The sequence below is a fragment of the Saccopteryx leptura genome, chromosome 8 (genome assembly GCF_036850995.1).
Source record: "Saccopteryx leptura isolate mSacLep1 chromosome 8, mSacLep1_pri_phased_curated, whole genome shotgun sequence".
NCBI lineage: Eukaryota > Metazoa > Chordata > Mammalia > Chiroptera > Emballonuridae > Saccopteryx > Saccopteryx leptura.
In genome coordinates, this window is record NC_089510.1 from 53,547,581 (window position 1) to 53,571,250 (window position 23,670).

Below are 23,670 nucleotides of genomic sequence, written 5' to 3' on the forward strand. Positions count from 1 at the left end.
GCCTCCCCACTTGTCCTTGCAGCAACCCTGTACTGTGGTCCTTTTTGTTTCCACCTGCATTTGCTGATGAGGCAGCAGGGAAGTCAGAAGACTTGCCCAAGGTCACACGTTACCCGCACCCCAACCTCAGGCCCCGTCCTAAGCAGGGACCAGGTTTCTCTGGGCACGACTCCTGCCCGTTTCACCTGGCACTCAGATGACATTCTTGCTCCTCTGCAGCACACTCTCTGGCTTCCTCATACTCACTCCTCTCCCTCCCTCCAGGGGGCCGTGCAGCACACTCTCTGGCTTCCTCATACTCACTCCTCTCCCTCCCTACAGGGGGCCGTGCAGCACACTCTCTGGCTTCCTCATACTCACTCCTCTCCCTCCCTACAGGGGGCCGTGCAGCACACTCTCTGGCTTCCTCATACTCACTCCTCTCCCTCCCTACAGGGGGCCGTGCAGCACACTCTCTGGTTTCCTCATACTCACTCCTCTCCCTCCCTACAGGGGGCCGTGCAGCACACTCTCTGGTTTCCTCATACTCACTCCTCTCCCTCCCTACAGGGGGCCCTGCAGCACACTCTCTGGTTTCCTCATACTCACTCCTCTCCCTCCCTACAGGGGGCCGTGATAAACGAGGCGGACCCATCCTGACCTTCCCTGCTCGCAGCAATCATGACAGAATAAGACAGGAAGACCTGCGGAAACTCGTGACCTATTTGGCCAGCGTGCCAAGGTAAGGTGAAGGGGATGTCCGGCTGGACGGGGGAGGGGAAGCCGGCTGATGCAAGGGAGTTGGAATGAGCCTCCATCCCCGCCAGCAGCCAGGGTCGTTTTGGCCCTTGTAGTGGATTCTGATTATATTCTTGGAACATCATCAGCCATTGTCCCTCTCATTCCCATCATTCCCAGTGTTACTTCTGGGATGCCTCTGAATGGAGGAGAGCTAGAAGTGGGAACTGTGGGCCGGGGTGAAGGTCCCAGGCTAAGTGGACCAGGGCAGGGCCTGGATCTGGAGAGTGTGGCCTGGGGGAGGGCGGGGAAGCTGCTGTTTACTTTGGGGAAATGGGAACTCTGGCTGATTACACTCTGGCTTATGGGATGGACTATTTTTAAAACCTGTGGCTTGTGTATATGTTTGTAGCTTTGGAGTTTGGGTCGAATAACTCCACCTGTATCATTCCGGAGGTTCGGTCTAGGTCGTACATGTTCAGTGGGGCTAATAGTGCCACCAGGGGGATGAAAATGGTTTGGGGAGTAGCAAGAAAACTTGCTTTTTTAAGTATTTAATGCAGTTCTACATATAGTGTGTGAACAGGGATATTGTATATTTGTAATATTAAATTTTTCCTGGGTGGGCGATTAAGGAAAAAAGTATAGAAAGTCTTTTTTGTGGGTAAGGGATGATGATAAGAAAATAGAAAAGTTGAGAAGCAGTGGTTGCTGAGTGTTTCTAGGGGGTGCTGGCCCTGGAGGTTGGTGGAGGGAGACCTCCAAGGATGTGATGTAATATTGGTCTATATTTTTTAAGGAGGGAGAGGAGAGGTCTTTGCCTAATCAGAGAATCATAGACTGGGAGAGCCAGACGAGCCCTAGAAAGTAACCTAGGCAAATACATGTTGTGATTTGTTAAGAAACAGGGTCGGTATGAGAAGAGAGCTGTTTATGGGGTGTCAGTGGCAGTGCTTGGCCCGGAACTCAGTCCCCCTGACTGATGCCCCAGGCTCTGCCCAGCCTCGCAGAGACGAGAACCCCATTCTCTGTCTCCTAGTGGCTGGGGCTGGAGCCTGGTAGGTGTTTGTTGTGGCAAATGAGAAGTGGTGCCTTAGGCCTTCAGAATCTTCATCTTGTGTCCGTGCATGTTATAGGAGAACTAGGAAATTATGGAGAGGAGCCATGTATTCAGCAGGGCAACCCTGGATAATTCTTGAACATGCCAATTAAGTTCTTGAAGAAGGTGTCAGGTGAGGCAAGCACTACATTTGGAAGAGGTAAAGGGAGGTGGGTGGTGATGGCAGGTGGCAAATGGGATTTGAGAGTGGCCATCCAATGCTTTGAAATGTTGAGTAGAATGAGGAGCCATAAAGAGCTTCAAGCAGAAGGCTAAGAACAAATAAATACCGAACAGTCTCAACTTTCACTTTATGATAGCTACTGGAGACTAGAAAAAAGACAATAGGTCTTAAGTTCCAACAAAAGGAATTTGGATAATATTCGGAGAACTTTTAAACTTTGTACGTAAGACTTTGAAATGAAGAATAGACTCCAAGACTTTCTTTTTGTATAGGTCTTTCTTTTTTCTCAGCAGAAATATTCCCATCTGTCTTGGAGGTAAGGAGATGGACTAAATAACCCATGATTGATTGAGGTAATTTAGCACTTTAGCCACCTTGGGGCTAAGCAGTTTTAAAAGCACCTTTCCCCGGTACGCTAACAGGCATAAAGCTAGACATTTTCTAAACCAATTTACAAGAAAAGTTTTCTTGAGGACTCATAATGGACTCTCAGTTCTTTCAGTGCCAGAAGAACTTGGGGTCCCTGGGGGTGTGGAGGGTGCATTCTTTTCTTCCTGGTATGTTTATTGCCATCTCTGCGGCTAACGCATGTTCATCTTTTCTTTGGAACAGTAGGTGGAAGAGTCAAAAGAACACTTTTCTTTACTCTGACTTGTTAAGCAGAGATGGGATAAAACAGATTGGAAGCAATTAAAACGGAAAAGACTTCTGCTGGGTGAAGGGGAATGAAACCCAAGAGGGGCTGAGAGGAAGGTCATGAAAGGGAGAAACAGCACGTTATCACTGGAGGGATACGCTAGAGCCAGGCTCTCTGCCTCTCCGAGGGTGGTCACAAGTGTCACGTCCTGTGCTCCTGAGAACAGGGAAGGTGCTTCACAGCTTTGGGCAGGTGGGAAGAAGGATCTGGTTGCCACTTCCGGTGGGAAGGATTTTTCTGGGATACCTGCTGTTTCTCTTGGGCGCCTGGCAGGCTGCAGCATTTGCTCGCGGTCCTGCCCGCCCCATCACTCTCTGATTCTGCTGGCTGCAAGTTCACACACCACAACTACTGGGGACAGGGCCTGGGACAGAACTGTTCTAAAGACAGTGAAGTCTGGTGACGGAAACTGAAGACCCGAGTGGGTCAGAGACTGTTTGTCACTTTTCTCCTTAGCCGTGGCTTTGGGAAAGAAGGGAAACTATGAAAATGAATGGCTAGGTCAGGTGGATGGTACCGAGGGAAGGCATGCTGTGCTCTGGGTCATGGCCCAGGAGGCTCCTGTGGGGATGGGGTGCGCGCTCAAGATCGGGGTGATCGTCTGTAGGCAACACGGGGCGATCATTTATTCAGTCTTTATTTAACAAATATGGAGAGTCTGTCTATGCCGGGCAGATTGAGGATTCATGGTGAGAAGGAAGAGATATTTTGAGAAAGTTAGGGAGTATTTCACTTCCTGGTACCAGGCCAGTTCCTGCAAAGGGCAGTGTCATCTGGGGCGCACTGGTAGCGTGGGAGTTAATGCAGCCCACAGAAGACAAGCAGGGAAGGCCAGTAAGTAACAAACGAGAAGCCAGGTATCTTGAGGGCCCTTTTGGGTCACCATTCTAGAATAAATGATTACACAGCTCAGGGTGATAATTTAGACATGAATGGAAATAAATAGTCCCGTGATCCTCTGAAAGCCAAGCCATGTCTGGACTCCCGCATTCAACTCGGCAGCGCTGAACTCCGCCAGCCCTATTTTAAGAACTATGTTAACCAGTTAGTATTATCAGGGCAGAGCAGAAGAACATGGGGGGATCACAAACTGTTTCTCTGGAGTTGAAGGATTGGAAGGAGTGAAAATGGAAGAGGAGTGATTCCTGACTTCAGGTGTTGGGATAGCTGCCCCAAAGAGCAGGGCGTAGTAGGTACAGTCTCTCTTGCACCAATGTGGAGAAGTTAGAGACATCGGGACTCTGATGTGAAGGAGAAATCTGCCCCTGTGTGTGGGAGGAGCTGTCCAGCACCAGTGCTGCTGCCGCCTCTGGAGAAAGTGAGCGTCCTGTCACTGGAGACCAGGTGCCCTTCTGTTAGGCATGCTGTAGGAAAACTCCACTGCTAGGCAGGAGGCTGGATTAGATAACTTCCAAGACGCTTTCCTGCCCTGAATTGTGTGCTTCTATAACATCATAAGATCTAGGACCTCAAAATAGAATATTACTACCCCACAGACATACACTCTGTTTCTCAGGTTCCCTAAATAAGTTAAGACCTAGAATTTCACTTCAGATCTTGTCTACATCTTAAATCCTAATATAACTGCTTCCTAGTCCGCTTGGACTCTCGGTGGGAATTTTGGGGCGTCACCGGGGACCAAGGCTCATCCTGGGTGTGGCAGTTTGGAACAATTCTACTTACTCTTTTGGGATCCATCTCAGCCTGAGACGAGTCCTTTCCAACTTCCCTCTCTTGTTCCTGATAAGTTTGAGCATATACCTCCTGGATCTTCTCCAAACTTTCTATAATTTTGTTCCTGAGCGATTGTAGAATATTAGGGTAGAAAGATGCCTTAAAAGTCTTCTAATTCAAGTTCCTAACAGCTCTTTTCACTCCAGTCAACAAGTATTTATTGAGTGCCTAGGATGAGCGAGGGCCTGGATAGGTATCTTGGTGAGATTTTTTTGTTATCTTTTCTGACTGTCATTAATCCTACGCTTATCTAGCCCTTTCTTTTTTTGTTTTTCTGCACCACTATCTGCTTGCAGCTACTTGTACATGAAAGGAGTGGAAAGGAAAAGCTCAAATACCAGCAGCTGATGAATATCCCTAGAAATCGAGAGACAGGATAGAAAATCTAGCCCCAGAATGAACAGTTGCCCAGGCAGAGCTGCGTGTGGATATCTACACACAGTGATTATTGGGAGTTGACCATGTGCTGGATACAGGAATTTCTAAGTATCTAGTAAAGAAACCCTGGGTAATTTTTATTGCATCGAATTCCTCCTTTTCATCATTGTTTTTATCCTGCTTTGTCATGATCACCTTTGCGCTGCTCCTCAGGGCACTGGCTGTTAGCTCCTTGATGTATCTGCCACTTAACTCTGCTCTCACAGCGCAGCCGAGATGCTGAGTGTTCCAGCAAGGAAGGCCGGTGTCACATTGGTGAGGAAAGATGACGAGAAATTGAGGTGGGATATTCTACAGTGCCAATCAAACCAAGGTGCCAATAATCACAGCTTATTTTCTGATAACCTTTGCTCTTGTTCTACTGATCTCAGCCAGATATAAATTGGGCTTAATAGTGAGCTCTCTTTGTGCGGCATCACCAGAAAACTAGAAATAAGCAGAGAGAGCCAGAAAGACAGTTAAAGGATGAGGAGGTAAAAGGTGCCAGGGTTTCCTCCCACTATATTCAGCACGAAAGAGCCCACACTATCCACACTGTCATCACTGAACAAGATTTGTTGTAAGGGCCTGTTGATGTGTGTTGTTGGCACCCTGACCTTTGAGCATTTAATGAAGGGACAGTCTACAGTGATGTGCCAGGGAACAGGGAAACCAACAAGGTTTGCACTTCCAAGTTATCCCAGATCTTAAAACAGCAGAGAGAGGAGTCGGTGCTACTTCTGGGCCTGAAGGAGCAACGTAAGGAGCAGAGCTGAGGGCCAGGAGAGAGCGGACGGGAGCTGTGGCCTTTGGGAGAGGGGGCATGGTGATGCCATGATGGGGACAAGGACATGGATACTCCTATCTTACTGTCCTATTCTCTGACCCCTGGCATTGTTTCTCATTGACTGAATGCAACTGAGTCCAAGTGATGAGGTCCCTGTGGGTCAGCTTCTTAGGGCATCAGGTGGAGGGGAGAAGGTGGAGAATGGATTTGGAGGGGAAAATGGAAGATATTCGGCACAAAGTGAGATGCTGGGCAAATTATTCAATGTTTCTTAGTCCAGTAACTTTTAATCTGGGAAAAGAATGTTCTTCTCATAAGCCTATTGTGATAAAATTATCTAGCAATCTCTCTGTAGCACCCTGGCATTCAGTACTTGTTTATCTGACTCCTGAAGGAGCTTAATAATAATACTAAAGTACAAATATATATGCACATAGGTAATGCTTGCTGTATATGAAGGAATAGATATATAAGCTATGAAATATAATAATAAAATGAATGCTTGAGACCCCAGCACTAACTTCAAGCTGCTCGTGAAGCTACCTATGACTCCTCTCCACCTTGGTCCTTTTCCCGTTCTCCCCAAACATCCATTCTTCTGAGTTTTTGTGTTTACCCTTCTTTTACTTGTTTGGTATGGTTTACCACATATTTTCATGAACAATATATTGTTTATTTTTGTTTTATTTTGAGCTTTATAAAAATGGTGTCCTGTCATACGTAGTTTTTGGTGATGAGCTTTTTCAATAAATATGATTCATCACATAAATAAAATGAAGGGGAAAAATCACATGATTATATCAGTAGATGCAGAAAAAGCATTTGATAAAATCCAGCACTCATTCATGATCAAAACTCTCAGCAAAGTGGGAATACAGGGAACATACCTCAACATGATAAAGGCCATCTATGACAAACCCACGGCCAACATCATACTCAATGGGCAAAAATTAAAAGCAATCCCCTTAAGATCAGGAACAAGGCAGGGGTGCCCCCTTTCACCACTCTTATTCAACATAGTTCTGGAAGTCCTAGCCACAGCAATCAGACAAGAAAAAGAAATAAAAGTCATCCAAATTGGAAAAGAAGAAGTAAAACTATCATTATTTGCCGATGATATGATATTGTATATAGAAAACCCTAAAGTTTCAGTCAAAAAAATACTAGATTTGATAAATGAACTCAGCAAGGTGGCAGGATATAGAAATCAGAGGCATTTTTATACACTAATACTCAGAAATCAGAGGCATTTTTATACACTAACAATGAACTGTCAGAAAGAGAAATTAAGGAAGCAATCTCCTTCACCATTGCAACCAAAAAAATAAAGTACCTAGGAATAAATTTAACCAGGGAGATTAAAGACTTGTACTTGGAAAATTATAAAACATCGATAAAAGAAATCAGGGAAGATACAAACAAGTGGAAGCATATACCGTGCTCATGGTTAGGAAGAATAAACATCATTAAAATGTCTATATTACCCAAAGCAATTTATAAATTCAATGCAATACCAATTAAAATACCAATGACTTACTTCAAAGATATAGAACACATATTCCAAAAATTTAAATGGAACCAAAAGAGAACAGGAATAGCCTCAGCAATCTTGAAAAGGAAGAATAAAAGGGGAGGTATCACACTTCCGGATATCAAGTTATACTACAAGGCCATTGTACTCAAAACAGCCTGGTACTGGCATAAGAACAGGCATATAGATCAATGGAACAGAACTGAGAACCCAGAAATAAACCCACAGCTTTATGGACAACTGATATTTGACAAAGGAGGTAAGGAAATACAATGGAGTAAAGACAGCCTCTTCAACAAATGGTGTTGGGAACATTGGACAGCTACCTGCAAAAGAATGAAACTAGAACACCAACTTACACCATTCACAAAAATAAACTCAAAATGAATAAAAAACTTAAATGTAAGCCGTAAAACCATAAGCATCTTAGAAGAAAACATAGGCAGTAAGCTCTCCGACATCTCTCACAGCAATATATTTGTCGATTTATCTCCACGGGCAAGTGAAATAAAAGACAGGATAAACAAATGGGACTATATCAAACTAAAAACCTTCTGTACAACTAAAGACAATAAGAACAGAATAAAAAGACAAACCACACAATGGGAGAACATATTTGACAATACGTCTGATAAGAGGTTAATAACTAAAATTTATAAAGAACTTGTAAAACTTAATGCCATGAAGACAAACAATCCAATAAAAAAAATGGGCAAAAGAAATGAATAGACACTTCTCCAAAGAGGACATACAAATGGCCAATAGGCATATGAAAAAATGCTCAACATCACTAATCATTAGAGAAATACAAATTAAAAACCACAATGAGGTATCATCTCACACCAGTCAGAATGGCACTCATCAACAAAAGGGAACCCTCCTGCAATGCTGGTGGGAATGCAGACTGGTACAGCCACTGTGGAAAACAGTATGGAGATTCCTCAAAAAATTAAAAATCAAACTGCCTTTTGATCCAGCTATACCACTTTTAGGAATATACCCCAAGAACACCATAGCACTGTTTGAAAAGAAGAAATGCACCCCCATGTTTGTGGCAGCATTGTTCACAATAGCGAAGATCTGGAAACAGCCCAAGTGTCCGTCAGGGGATGAGTGGATTAAAAAGCTTTGGTACATATATACTATGGAATACTACTCAGCCATAAGAAATGATGACATCGGATCATTTACAACAACATGGATGGACCTTGATAACATTATACTGATAGAAATAAGTAAATCAGAAAAAAACTAAGAACTATATGATTTTATACATAGGTAGGACATAAAAATGAGATTCAGAGACATGGACAAGACTGCGGAGGGGAGGGAGGGGGTTGGGGGAGGGGAGGGGCACAAAGAAAACCAGTTAGAAGGTGACGGAAGACAATTGGACTTTGGGTGATGGGAATGCAGCATAATCAAATGTCAAAATAACCTAGAGATGTTTTCTCTGAACATATGTACCCTGATTTATCAATATCACCCCATTAAAATTAATTAAAAAAATAAAAATAAAAATGGTGTCATGTCATATGTAGTTTTTGGTGATGAACTTTTTTGAACTATTACAGTAGCAAAAACATGGATGAACCTTCAAACATAATGTTGAGTGGGGATAAAAGCACTTAATGCTTCCTACTCTGGAACTGATCTAGTAAGTCATTATTATCTTTTCTTTAGACTTCTATTTTCTTTTCAATCAAATTTATTGGGATGACATATTATCTTTAAACTACTTTATTGCACTGTGATAAGCATTTTGCATTCATCAACTTAATTTTCACAACACTTTGAGATGGGTATTATTAGTCCCCTATTACATCTGAGGACACTAGGCTCAGAGAGGTTAGGTAACATATCTATGGACACACAGCCAGTGATTTGGAGCCAGATGGTCTAGCACCAGAGCCTGAGCTCTTATCCCCCGAGGCAATGAGGAGGCCATAGTGTAGGACACAGTAGTCATGTGGTACAGGGCATAGGTTTGGGGAGAGTAGGAAGGCAGTCTCTGAAGGACGGGCTAAGGATGGGATTAGAGCAGGCCGATGAAAGAGGGCCGTAAGGGGATGAGGGGCCAGACAGAGGTAATGATGGTGGGCAGTGGCTACCTGTGCATCAAACCTTCTGTCTCTAAGGTTCTGTTGGTGTTCTCAGTGTGAAGGTTGATGCAGGTGGGAAATGCAGGTGGCAGCTGCCTCAGACCTGGGCTTCTGCCAGCATGGCAGCAGTGGTGACTGTGGATGTGCAGGACCCTGCAGGTGGCTGGTGTGGGGAGTCCCGCACTCCCTTCTCCAGGTGTTTCATTCAGTTTTACTCAGGGAGACACTGCTTGTTTATGTTCCTCTGTGGATGATAGTGAGGGATGCTTTAGTGACCAAATTCCACCAGCAGGTGTAGTGAAAAAGCAAACACCCTTAAGCCCATGGAAACAATTTAAAGAGATGAGTAAAAGACGTCAGTAGCAGGGACCCTGGATTCAAAGCTTGGATTGGTGCTGGCGGGGCCTCTATTGTATACGAGGGATGGTTGTCCTGTTCATTTTCCTTCCATCTGAATGTTTCTTTCACTCAGTCACCTACCTGGTTCTGTCTTTTGCATGGCTCTGACATCAGAAGGATCATTCTGGAATTAGTTAGCTGTCAGCTGACCCACATTTTGAAGTTGGGTCACTGCCTGGAGCCATGCCACAGCTAGGCTAGACAGGTCTGTGCCAGTGTGGTCCTGATGGGTTCAGGGGCCAGAGGGGCTCATGGAAACCCTATGACGAGCAACTGTGCGGGGGTCGAGGGAGAGCCCGCTGTGGGGTTCCACGTGCAGAGAGAAGCAGTTGTGATTCCCTGGGGAACAGTAACCTAGACAATCAGAGGCGGAAACCATGTGGTCCTGAAGTAACTATGGGAAGTGGTCCTGGTAATTCCAGGAACCGGTAAATGACTTAGTGATAAATCAAGGGCCCAGCACTGGACAGACGGATCCCTGATGGAGAGGGGTTATTGTTTTTCCTCCACACACATCTTCAGTGTGACCCCCAGAAAGGAGTGGAACTGTGGACTAGCAGAAAAGGAAAGGAGGGGCCTGAGAGAAAACTCTAACCCTCGGAAATTATGCTGGGAGTCCACCCCCCGGAGAATGCGGCCCAGACTCCCCTCTAGGAGGAGAGCTGTGCATGCTTGCTGACAGATTCCCTCACCTGTAGAAGAGACAGCACGCTATTACCAAACACAGACAGCACGCTATTACTAAACACGTGAGGATTACACGACAGCACACATAAGGTACCTATCTAGTTCAGGACTAGGCACACACAGGGGTCAATGGCAAATGGCAGTTTCTTTCCCTCACCTTGCTTGAAAGCGGGGGTCTGATTTTGTCACTTGTCCCTCGTTGTCCCTGGTACTGCTTCGTCAAAGTCAGGATTAGAGTGATGTTTAAAGTTAGGATCAGAGTCAGTAGGAATACGTAGTAATAGCAGTAAGGTCAGTAACATTCAGCAGGCTCGTGATAAATGCTAAATGAATGAATATATATGCCTGATGGTGTGGTAAAGTCTTTATTTCTTTTAGCAATTAGAAAAGTATTTCTTTATCATAGAAAATAAGAACAGAAGAATATAAAGAATTTAAAAAATGCTTGTAACTGTCTTCTAGAGATAGTAAGAGTATATTGACATATTTCCTTCATCTTTTTTCTTTAGAACTTTTAATGTTTTATTTTTATTTTTTCCTCTTATTATTTTATTGAAAACTTCCCTAAAGAGATAAGACACGATCCTTACCAACTGTTCGGTCTTGCTCAGATAAATGAATAGCCACAGCCCCCGCCAAGCCCAGTACATTGCTTCCTGAGTAACTAACCCTGTTTATTCGAAGACAGTTTAACAGCTGGGATTCTGATTTGTTTTTAATTGTAAAATTCAAAAGTTTTTAATCTCTGTCTCTTCCTGATGCAATCTATATTATATTTAAATTGTAGGAAACTTATTAAATAATATACACATAATGTTTAATTACCTGTATACACATATAATTGCTTTCATTACTGAACATTTATTATATATTCTTTACTTGTGTTATTTTTAAAAACATTCTTACAGCAGTCCTATGAGGCAGGTTTTGCTGTGAGCCCCATTTTTCAGGAAAGGAAAGCAAGGCTCAGAGACAATTTTCCCAAAGCAAGTCAAGAAGAAAGTGGGGAGGGGCAGGATTTGATCCCACGGTCTCTGCCACCTGATCTCATTTGCTGAGTCACTGTTTCTGAACAATGCAGAAGCACCTTAGTCGACACTCTGATGTCTTTGTTATCTTATCCTTGAGTTTTAAAAAAACTTATTTAAAATAAAATTTTATTTTCTGTTCTGCCTTTTTTCTAGCATTAGAAGCATTTCTTTTGCAAGTCAGTGAAAGCTTTTTATATCTCTGTAATTGCCACATAATTGTTACTTAACCTTTTCTCATATTAATGAACTCTTAAGGTCTTTCCGTTTCTGGTATTATAAGTAACATCATAAGGGACATCTTTAAGCATGGTTATTTTAGTGGACTGATTTTGAAATGAGGTTGTGGTTTTTTTAGTTCTTTCTTTGTTTATTTATTTATTTGATAAGTCAGGGAAATGAACATATTTTTCAGATCAAGATGTCTTTGAAATTAAACCATATCTCTGTCCTGAACCGATTCCTGAAAGCTGAACTCTTAAAGACCCTTGACTCACCCTCTTTTCTATGCCTATGTATGCTTTTATTTAATCAAAAGTCAATGATATTTTTAAAACACTTGAAGTGCGGGCAATCTCATACCATCTATGTGCATAGAGAACAGATGAGCAGATCATTCTAGGAAGCAGAAATTCTAAACATACTAGACGATTGACTTTAGGATGTGTTCCGCAAATTAGAATAGCAATTACACCTTGTGAATTGGTTTTAGCTAATCCTGAAATGATTTTGCATTCTTCAAGTGCTTGCTGGCTTCAAATGGATGAAGGATTGGAAAGCAAAAAAACAAATCTACACGGGGATTTGTCTCCCATCACATAGTTAGTTGCAGTATATGGTGGTTCCCTGTCACGCTTGCCGCTATCCTCCACCAGATCAGGAATTTCAGAAAGCTGCGAATATACATCTGGGACACTGTAGTATCCCCAAGGCCTTGCAATAATATTTGGTATTTGGTAGGCATTCAGAAAAGGGTATTAAAAGGAAGCAAACAGGTGTGAAAAGTAGCCATAAACAGTCCGGCAAATAAATTCTTGGAAATGATCCTGCTCATTTAGAATCATTGTAGACAGGAAGACTTTTGAACTGTTTCTCAAGCATTCTAAGGGAGGACTGTTTAGAACCACAAGACTTCGGGAAAATGGCTCTCACCAAGATGGCCTCTGAGGTCAGGATGACAGCCTTTGACTGACAAGGCCAAAATGAGTTTGGTCACGCTTTTAGGTCACTCTCCTGTACACAAACGCTAGGCACACTCTGGCAGTGTGCATTTCGGTCTGAATTGGGGGGAAATCTTCGCCTTGTTGATAAAGATGAAACCCGTCTATATATTTTTCACCGGCTGTGAGGTGAGTGCGGAATGCCACGCAGAATATGTCATCAGACACTTCATCTGCTAGGAGGGGACACTTGGCGAACTCCCGCTCCCTGTTGCCTCACTCTGCTTCACTGTGAGGTTGTTGGCTTCTCCTCACTTTCCTCCCTTTGCTCTTCATCTCTGCACTCTTGGCAGGGATAAGTTCCAGAATCCAGGCTTGGCATAGAGCCCTGCTTGGCAAACTGCGGCTCGCGAGCCACATGCGGTTCTTTGTCCCCTTGAGTGTGGCTCTTCCACAAAATACCACGTGCGGGCGCTACCTCGATAAGAAATGTACCTACCTATATAGTTTAAGTTTAAAACATTTGGCTCTCAAAAGAAATTTCAATTATTGTACTGTTGATATCTGGCTCTGTTGACTAATGAGTTTGCCGACCACTGGCATAGAGGACGTGGCAGAAAAATATTAGATAAAAATGCTGCCCTTCCAAAACTATGTCTTCATAAATTGTTCCCTTTGTCTCTAGCTCGCAAGGTGAATCCCAGGACAGAACAGGAAATGACCTGAGGAAATAAACCCAGCTCATTGGGGATGTGAATGGTGCCACCCAGTGCTAGGAAGTGGAAAGCTCTCTTATGAGAACCATCTTGATGGGCACCATTTTCTCTAGAATCCAGTGGGGTAAACTACAGTCCTGGGTGGGTTCAGCGAAGAGCTTAGAACGAAGTACTGGCACTAAAGCTTTGCCCTCAACACCACAGAGTTCCAGAATTACAGATCTTTCTCCATCTTGGGCAATGCTGTCAGGTGGAAGCTTCTGACAGGCCAGATGGGACTCATGGAGAAGGAGTTAATCCTTATTGCTCTCAGGTCCTCTCTCCTCAGACCTCTTCATAATTCCTGACTTACCTGGCTCCAGAGAATGGTGTCAGAGAGGGTGCGGCGCTTGTCCCCCGGCCCCCAGCTTCTGTGTGCGGGACTGTTATGCCCTGATGTATTAATCATGGGTTTATACAGCACCGTTTACAAGCCTGCCGGTGCTCCGCACAGTCGGCCCGTGAGGACACGCCATCACTCCACCTCAGCCACAGAGGACAAGTTGCACCTCCTGGGTTGCAGGTGGCAGTGGGCGCCAGTCACCTTGGTGGCCGCTATGGAGCTTTTAAAAACAGAATTGAGCCTGGCCTGTGGTGGCGCAGTGGATAAAGCGTCGACCTGGAAATACTGAGGTCGCCGGTTCGAAACCCTGGGCTTGCCTGGTCAGGGCACATATGGGAGTTGATGCTTCCAGCTCCTCCCCCCTGTCTCTCTCTCCTCTCTCTCTCTCTCTCTCTCTCTCTCTCTGTCTCTCTCTCTCCTCTCTAAAATGAATAAATAAAATAAAAATTAAAAAAAACAGAATTGAATCATATGGTTTATTGAATTTTACTTCTTGTTTTATTCTACTTTGCATTATACCATAAAAATATTTTCTTAACATTAAAAACTTGTTATGCATAATAGTATATCTTGAGATGTCCCATATTTTAATTATATACCTATCATTAGATGTCTAAATTATTTCCAAAACTTCAGTGCTATAAATAACTCTCAGTAAACGTCTTTGTGTATAAGCTATTGTCACCATTACGTGCTTTCTTTGTGGCAATCATGGACCCATTTTTAAGAATCGTGGTACACATTGCCAAATTATTTTCCAAATTTCCCAATTCATTTTTCCAGTGTGCCTTTACATTTCTCCAAATTTAAGTTTGTTTGCTCATCACTGCCCAGGCCCCGCTGTGTAAACCCTGACTAAAGGCCTGTGTACTGCACCTCGCCCTGATCCTGGATTTGGAAAGTGATTGGTCAGACGGCTTGCCCTGTGGGCTCTGTCAGGTTAGGATTCTTTTTACTTTCCCTAACTAATTGACCTCTTAATGGGGACCATACATCAAAGTCTGGATCTAACATGAAATCTAGAAAGACAATTGTTTTTAACCTTGCTGAGTTTTTAGTTTTGCCTCTGGGTATGTTTTAGCTTCTGGCTTGGTCCTCAATTGTTTTAACCTCCTCTGTGCTCATCTGAACTGAGGTCCTTATCTGTCTTCGGTAGAGAAAGTTAGACCACCTTGGAGATTATCTTCTGGGTAGCAATGCTGAATGAGCCTCTGAAGCTTAGGTGTAACCATTTTAATTTCTTTTTTTAGGCTCCTGAAGTCTGTAGCTCACCAGCAGCGGGCTTATTAGGAAGCTGATGTTTCTGGTTCCACTTAGATTAGGTAAACTTCAGCATGTCAGGTTAAATAAGTCCTAGTACATTCAGGTTTTTCTGCAATTCATGCTAGGGCATCAGGATGATTTAAATTTAGTTCAGATTCATTGTGCTGGGATGTTGGAAATTAGGGAGTTTCATGATTATAGATGCTGGAGAGACAGTCAAGATTGAGCAAGGAATGATGTGCTTTTCACTTCGGTGCACTCTAGACTGGGGCTGTTTCTCCCTCCCCTATTATATGATCATTTGCAGCATGTTTTGTATTTCTCTCTTCACTGTCATTGGTGAAGTCTTATCAAATGTCCTTCACTGGTTTTTGGGGTTGTGTATGTTTTTAGCTTATTTTGAATACTGATATTTTAGGTTATTACACTAATTTTATAGAGAGACTGCCTTTATTATTGTACTTCTGGCAAGTTAGGTATGCTGCCACCGAGTAGTGGAGTACCTTAGCTTGGCTGCCCAAGAAGACAGATGGATTTTTGTCAGACTGCAAATGATAATGGTCTGCTCTTTCCTCATTAGACCTTGGATTTTCCAGGCTTTACTTTTTAAATTTTTATTGAAACAACAAAACTTAAGTAACCACTAAGCAACAATTATTTTTCCTAAACCACAAAATGGGTTTCATACCAACCATCTTTCTTTGAGAACTATAGTAAAAATTCAATAAAATGCCATTTGTGGAAATAGCCTGGGTATGTAATAATTGCCAGTTGGAACTAGGAATTTTGTAATGATGCTATTTTGGGGAAAACAAATGCCTAAATAAGGTGGTATGTCTAAATCAATTCTCAACTTGCTGTTATGAAATCAAATTCTCTTTTTAAATAATAATAAAAAAAATCCTTCTTGTTGATTTGTCTTTAATCTTGGGTATATTTGAAGTCACAATGCCCCGGGCATACATATCTCTTGGAACTTCTGTCTCCCTCACTATTTTCGTCAGCCACAAAGACTGAAGATAAAAGTCTGTCTTTTCAAGTCTTTCCTTCCAGACACTGTTTTCTTTCTCTGAACATGGAAGATGAGGGCAAGAAACACATCACCTCCTAGGGCTTTTTGTTGCTGAGAGTATAACCTTGGTGAATACGCTCAGTTGTTGCTGATAATTCTGTACTAGTTTACCACTGTAGCTTTTACTAAAAGAACACCCCCCTCCGTCTGTCCATTCCATCTCATCTCTTCTTGGATAAAAAGACTTCTTAAGAATTTCTTTCTTAAAAGTTCAGCATCACCTAAGTAGGACCACAAAATTGAAAGTAAACTTTTGAATCTAGAAAATCATCATATGGTGGTGACAGACCCAGACTCTTCTGTGAGTGTTGATTGTCCACAAGCTCTCTCCTGGGTGGACACTGGATTTCTTGAGGGCAGGGATGGTGGGTCTTGTTTAGTGGGTGATTTTGCAGAACAGCACCTCACAAGTTGGTTGGATTCATTAGATTGGGTGCTCCCACCGGGAAAGGACAGTGTCTCACCTCCAGACCTCATGGCTTTTTGCAGACATAAAGTCACTGAGCTCTCTTGCCGATGTCCTCTTTCCTCACCCACAGGGAGTGCCCAGACCGGGGCAGGCAGCCTTGCTCCGCAGCAGAGAGGAGGCAGGGCCTTCTGCTGGAGGACAGAGCATGGAGCAGCGTGCCAGGGAACCAGGAGCGGACTCTGTCTCATCAAGGAGGAGGATTACTGTTTTAAATTGAGCAAGTGTGACAGCCAGCCCCAGGTCTCCCAGAACCCAGACAGGAGCACTTTGTCAGAGCTGTGGTGACTCAGCTAGGACAAATGTTTTCCCGGACAATGTACTGACGTAATCCGAGTGGGTGTCCGGTTGGCCCAGCTCCATTTTCCCTCCTCTCTCAGAGCCTCCCTCTGCTCCGCACCCCCCACTCATTCTAGGTCAAGAGAGAACCAGCCTTGGTTTTAAGAGCTACCCAGAAGCCCTGAAACTGATGTGCCCCTCTCCCGCCGCCTCTCGGCCTGCTCTGTGCTGTCCTGAGCGGGAGTCCACGTTCCCGTCACCAGGAACACGGGTGCCAGGTTGTGCACAGCAGCTCCTCTTGGCCTGAGGCCTGAACAAGGTCTGAACCTCGTGCCGCGACACGCCCCACTCTGAGTCCCTGCCCGGGAGGGGACTGTCCTCTCACCGCCAGACCGCAGGCTCTTTTCCTCTGCAGGATGCTCAGGCTCAGCACTCATTTGTTTGTTGAGGAGAAACTCCCTGTTTTGGACGAGGAGGAAGGCCAGAACCCCTCCTTCCCCTCCCCCAGCCCTGACCGCGATGGAACCGTTCGTTAGGACACCTGCAAACAGGTCCAGATTGAGTTCCGTGTGCACACAGGGCACTTGTTTAGTTATTACAGACACACCGACTTAGAATAGCCGGGGAAGCCTCTGTTTTTCTTCAGGCTGTTCCTGAACTTGCAGGCTAATGTGGAGAAACTCCTGAGACCCCTGCCTGTTTGGTCTCAAGTCCCAAAGCCGTCCCCTTCCTCAGGTGTCCTCCGTCTGGCTCTCCCTGTCCTCCCTTGCTGCTCTCAGGTTGGCAGTCATGCCTGAGCCACCACACGGCTGTGTCCTCCGTGTAAGTCGCAGGGCCCTCCTCAGCGCCGTTGGCCACGACAACCCTGCCGGGGCTCCAAGGGAAGGGAGGCTGGCGGCAGGGCGGGGCTGCTGCCCTGCATGGAGTGGAGCTCCCGCACTGGCAGAGCCCGGGGTGCCCACGGGTGTGTGGGGCGCGTGTCTGTCTGTATGTGCAGGCAAACAGCATTGGGCTTTTCAAGAAAGTGACAATTGCCCTGGCCGGTTGGCTCAGTGGTAGAGCGTCGGCCTGGCGTGCAGAAGTCCCAGGTTCGATTCCCGGCCAGGGCACACAGGAGAAGCGCCCATCTGCTTCTCCACCCCCCCCCCTTCCTCTCTGTCTCTCTCTTCCCCTCCCATAGCCGAGGCTCCATTGGAGCAAAAGATGGCCCGGGCGCTGGGGATGGCTCCTTGGCCTCTGCCCCAGGCGCTAGAGTGGCTCTGGTCACGACAGAACGACGCCCCGGATGGGCAGAGGTCACCCCCTGGTGGGCATGCCGGGTGGATCCTGGTTGGGCACATGCGGGAGTCTGTCTGACTGCCTCCCTGTTTCCAGCTTCAGAAAAATACAAAAAAAAAAGAAAAAAAAGAAAAAAAAGAAAGTGACAGTTACTCAAGAAGGAGGAGGAAGGGGGGGTGGAGGTGAGCACAGGTGACTTGTGACCAAACACTGTTTCCTGGGGGAAGCTATAGTTTTTTAACGAGGATTGCACCAGCCCTGACAGGAAGTAGGGGACCCTGTGACTGGATGGGGAGAGGTGGGGATGTGGGGAGAGGAGGAGGAAGAGTGATGACGATGCCAGCAGCTGGCTGGAGTGAGCAAAGGGGAGGAAGCACTCTGCCTCCTGCCAGCTGCAGCCCCAGGCTGACCCCGGCAGCACAGGGCGGTCCCGGTACCACTGCAGTCACTCTGTCTTCTCTCTTCTCTGTCATCCCGTTCTGGAGAAGCCGCTGCATCTGACAGTCTTACAGTCGTGGTGGCTGAGGCATTGTGGTTAGACAGGTCACAGCCTTCGGAAATGGACTCAATCTTTGGTTTGCTGCTCACAGATGTATGAGCAGTGATTATAATGACTTTTTTTTTTTTAAGTTAAAGGATGACGTATTTTTCACCCAACCTAACTGTGGGGGAAGAAGGGGCTGTGGAGAAGGCCAGAGTGCACAGCCCGGTGTTTGTCCAGGGTGGAGGTGGGAGCACAGGAAGCACTGTGTTGGGGAGGGTGTGGTTTTGGTTTCCAGTTGTTCTCTCTGTCCCTCTGCTGCTTTGCAGTCTAGTTCATTCCTGCTTCCTCTTCTGAATGTCCCAGAAGGAGGGAGGAACGGCTTAGCTATGTGAGGGACGGTGGGAAGTAGGGCAGGAAGCTGCCGTCTGGAAATGGACATGTCAGTTTCCATCCCAGCTCCCCAGAACCCGCCTCTCGGCCACCTTCCCGCTCCCGCCGGCCAGCCCCAGGCTTCTCTCTGCCACCTTCCCGCTCCGGCCGGCCCCAGGCTTCTCTCTGCCACCTTCCCGCTCCCGCCAGCCCCAGGCTTCTCTCTGCCACCTTCCCGCTCCGGCCGGCCAGCCCCAGGCTTCTCTCTGCCACCTTCCCGCTCCAGCCGGCCAGCCCCAGGCTTCTCTCTGCCACCTTCCCGCTCCGGCCGCCAGCCCCAGGCTTCTCTCTGACACCTTCCCGCTCCGGCCAGCCCCAGGCTTCTCTCTGCCACCTTCCCGCTCCGGCCAGCCCCAGGCTTCTCTCTGCCACCTTCCCGCTCCGGCCGGCCAGCCCCAGGCTTCTCTCTGCCACCTTCCCGCTCCGGCCGGCCAGCCCCAGGCTTCTCTCTGCCACCTTCCCGCTCCGGCCGGCCAGCCCCAGGCTTCTCTCTGCCACCTTCCCGCTCCGGCCGGCCAGCCCCAGGCTTCTCTCTGCCACCTTCCCGCTCCGGCCGCCAGCCCCAGGCTTCTCTCTGCCACCTTCCCGCTCCGGCCAGCCCCAGGCTTCTCTCTGCCACCTTCCCGCTCCGGCCGGCCAGCCCCAGGCTTCTCTCTGCCACCTTCCCGCTCCGGCCGGCCAGCCCCAGGCTTCTCTCTGCCACCTTCCCGCTCCGGCCAGCCCCAGGCTTCTCTCTGCCACCTTCCCGCTCCGGCCAGCCCCAGGCTTCTCTCTGCCACCTTCCCGCTCCGGCCAGCCAGCCCCAGGCTTCTCTCTGCCACCTTCCCGCTCCGGCCAGCCCCAGGCTTCTCTCTGCCACCTTCCCGCTCTGGCCAGCCAGCCCCAGGCTTCTCTCTGCCACCTTCCCGCTCCGGCCAGCCCCAGGCTTCTCTCTGCCACCTTCCCACTCCGGCCGGCCAGCCCCAGGCTTCTCTCTGCCACCTTCCCGCTCTGGCCGGCCAGCCCCAGGCTTCTCTCTGCCACCTTCCCGCTCCGGCCAGCCAGCCCCAGGCTTCTCTCTGCCACCTTCCCGCTCCGGCCGGCCAGCCCCAGGCTTCTCTCTGCCACCTTCCCGCTCCGGCCAGCCCCAGGCTTCTCTCTGCCACCTTCCCGCTCCGGCCAGCCCCAGGCTTCTCTCTGCCACCTTCCCGCTCCGGCCAGCCAGCCCCAGGCTTCTCTCTGCCACCTTCCCGCTCCGGCCAGCCCCAGGCTTCTCTCTGCCACCTTCCCGCTCCGGCCAGCCAGCCCCAGGCTTCTCTCTGCCACCTTCCCGCTCCCGCCGGCCAGCCCCAGGCTTCTCTCTGCCACCTTCCCGCTCCGGCCAGCCCCAGGCTTCTCTCTGCCACCTTCCCGCTCCGGCCGGCCAGCCCCAGGCTTCTCTCGGCCACCTTCCCGCTCCGGCCGGCCAGCCCCAGGCTTCTCTCTGCCACCTTCCCGCTCCGGCCGGCCAGCCCCAGGCTTCTCTCTGCCACCTTCCCGCTCCGGCCGGCCAGCCTCAGGCTTCTCTCTGCCACCTTCCCGCTCCGGCCGGCCAGCCCCAGGCTTCTCTCTGCCACCTTCCCGATCTGGCCGGCCAGCCCCAGGCTTCTCTCTGCCACCTTCCCGCTCCGGCCAGCCCCAGGCTTCTCTCTGCCACCTTCCCGCTCCGGCCGGCCCCAGGCTTCTCTCTGCCACCTTCCCGCTCCGGCCGGCCCCAGGCTTCTCTCTGCCACCTTCCCGCTCCGGCCAGCCCCAGGCTTCTCTCTGCCACCTTCCCGCTCCGGCCAGCCAGCCCCAGGCTTCTCTCTGCCACCTTCCCGCTCCGGCCAGCCCCAGGCTTCTCTCTGCCACCTTCCCGCTCCGGCCAGCCAGCCCCAGGCTTCTCTCTGCCACCTTCCCGCTCCGGCCAGCCCCAGGCTTCTCTCTGCCACCTTCCCGCTCCGGCCGGCCCCAGGCTTCTCTCTGCCACCTTCCCGCTCCGGCCGGCCCCAGGCTTCTCTCTGCCACCTTCCCGCTCCGGCCAGCCAGCCCCAGGCTTCTCTCTGCCACCTTCCCGCTCCGGCCAGCCCCAGGCTTCTCTCTGCCACCTTCCCGCTCCGGCCGGCCAGCCCCAGGCTTCTCTCTGCCACCTTCCCGCTCCGGCCGGCCAGCCCCAGGCTTCTCTCTGCCACCTTCCCGCTCCGGCCGGCCCCAGGCTTCTCTCGGCCACCTTCCCGCTCCGGCCGGCCCCAGGCTTCTCTCTGCCACCTTCCCGCTCCGGCCGGCCAGCCCCAGGCTTCTCTCTGCCACCTTCCCGCTCCGGCCGGCCCCAGGCTTCTCTCGGCCACCTTCCCGCTCCGGCCGGCCCCAGGCTTCTCTCTGCCACCTTCCCGCTCTGGCCGGCCAGCCCCAGGCTTCTCTCTGCCACCTTCCCGCTCCGGCCAGCCCCAGGCTTCTCTCTGCCACCTTCCCGCTCCGGCCGGCCAGCCCCAGGCTTCTCTCTGCCACCTTCTCGCTCCGGCCAGCCCCAGGCTTCTCTCGGCCACCTTCCCGCTCCGGCCGGCCAGCCCCAGGCTTCTCTCTGCCACCTTCTCGCTCCGGCCAGCCCCAGGCTTCTCTCTGCCACCTTCCCGCTCCGGCCGGCCCCAGGCTTCTCTCTGCCACCTTCCCGCTCCGGCCGGCCAGCCCCAGGCTTCTCGGGACTTTCCAAGCGCTCTGTCTCTTCTCTCAGAGTAGCTCCTCCCAGATGTGCTGCCCCAGGCCAGTCTGATGGAGAAAGTGGCTCTGTTCCTCAGGTGGATGGCAGGAGTGTGTCAGACCTCGTGAGACTGTGTAACACCCTGCAGATTAGCCAGCGCACCAGGGTTTGTGCAGCTAACCCAGGTGCCCCCCTGAGGCGGCCATCCTTGGGAAGGCGGCACAGTTTCTCCTTGGCCGCCACCTCTGACATTTCTGGAACTCTCCTTGGGAGCTTCCTTTAGCCTGTAACCTGCTCTTTTGACTATCTGTGTAGGATGGCAAACCTTAGCTCTTTCTGAGCAGACTTGATTTTTAGAAAGCGTTTTGTTTAAAGATGGCATCGAGAAGGTCAGTGTGGATGCAGAGGCCGGCTGTGTTTTTAGGCCACTGGACCTGTCACTTTCACGACCACACCTGGGGATGCAGGAAGGGGTCTTGGGGTCTGAGCCTGTGCTGTTTAATACTTCACCATGCCCTGTCAGGGGGAAAACTGAGAACCAGCCACCTTTCTGCCCCCGGCACTTTTGCAATGGGAACTTTTTGTTTGTTTCTTTTAAACAGCTTCATCTGGCTGGAATTGGGCAGTAGACTTTAAAGAGGTGAAAAATGACAGCCTTCCTCATTTGGCCTCCAGTGTGGGGTTTCCCTGGGATTCTGATGGGGCGAGAGTTGGGTTTGGTTCTGGTTAAGTCAAGCATGGGGACCTGGCAGGGGCGAGCTCCTGGCCCTGGAGATGGACAGCAGATCTCTACAACTGTTACTGTGGCCGAGGACCTGGCGGGGCGAGCTCCCGGCCCTGGAGATGGACAGCAGATCTCTACAACTGTTACTGTGGCCGAGGACCTGGCGGGGCGAGCTCCCGGCCCTGGAGATGGACACGGATCTCTACAACTGTTACTGTGGCCGAGGACCTGGCGGGGGCGAGCTCCTGGCCCTGGAGATGGACAGCAGATCTCTACAACTGTTACTGTGGCAGAGGACCTGGCGGGGCGAGCTCCTGGCCCTGGAGATGGACAGCAGATCTCTACAACTGTTACTGTGGCCGAGGACCTGGCGGGGGCGAGCTCCCGGCCCTGGAGATGGACAGCAGATCTCTACAACTGTTACTGTGGCAGAGGACCTGGCGGGGGCGAGCTCCCGGCCCTGGAGATGGACAGCAGATCTCTACAACTGTTACTGTGGCAGAGGACCTGGCGGGGCGAGCTCCTGGCCCTGGAGATGGACAGCAGATCTCTACAACTGTTACTGTGGCCGAGCTTCACTGGCTGTCTGCTCAGTCCTCAGGGAACTGACACACTGCTGAGCCCAGCCCTAGACCAGCTAGTCAGGATCTCCTCACTGTAAAGAGACTTCGATTTAGAATAAATCATCACCTTTGACCTTTGCCTCCCATCCTGGCATCACGGGGAAAGGTGCAGAGGCAAAAGATGTGTTGTTAAATGGGCAGAATAGACACAAATTCTTTGGAATAGTCATGACCTAGGAAAGTGGACAGGAATGTCCTGTAAAAACAAAACAAAGAACAAAAACCAACAAACAAAATACCTCCTGTGAGTTAACATAGATCCTGAGGAGGCCCTGATCGCGGCTGAATCCAGCTGACGGTGCGCAGTGCCGAGAGGCAGGCAAGGGAGCTCTCCCCCTCCCTGCGCCCTCCCCTGCCTCCCTACACCCAGCGGTCCGGGACCCTCCCCCTCCCGCTCCCGGTTGTGAAGGATGCATTTGAGAACTGTCTGTGCCAGCAAGCCTCATTCAGGACACCGTCCCGGGGAGTGGCTCATTTCTCTATGAGGCACTGCTTCTGATTATACCAATTAGAGAGCTTAAAGCAGGTGCTAATGTGTCTTTAACACTTTTCTTTAACACCTGATTGTTTAAGAAGGTGTGGTGTGGTTTGGGGCAATCAGCGGAGAGCTGCTGTTAGAATAGCAATAAGGAGCACGGGGCCTGTGGGGTGCTGGAGCAGTGGATAGAGCATCGACCTGGAGGGCTGAGGTTGCTGAGGTCACCAGTTCGAAACCCT

The 23,670-nt window shown here is 49.0% G+C and overlaps 1 protein-coding gene across 8 annotated transcripts in view; it reads left to right on the top strand.

The window, feature by feature from the left end:
- LOC136379840 (kalirin) overlaps positions 1-23,670 on the top strand; it is a 635,535-nt gene that overhangs the window by 215,186 nt on the left and 396,679 nt on the right. For all 8 annotated transcript variants that reach the window (XR_010746806.1, XM_066347435.1, XM_066347437.1 and 5 more), the window contains exon 3: positions 607-721. Coding sequence is in view for 7 of the 8 variants with exons in the window: in XM_066347435.1 (XP_066203532.1) it covers positions 607-721 (115 nt within the window). In the remaining variant the exon portion in view is untranslated. The remainder of the gene's footprint in view (positions 1-606; positions 722-23,670) is intronic.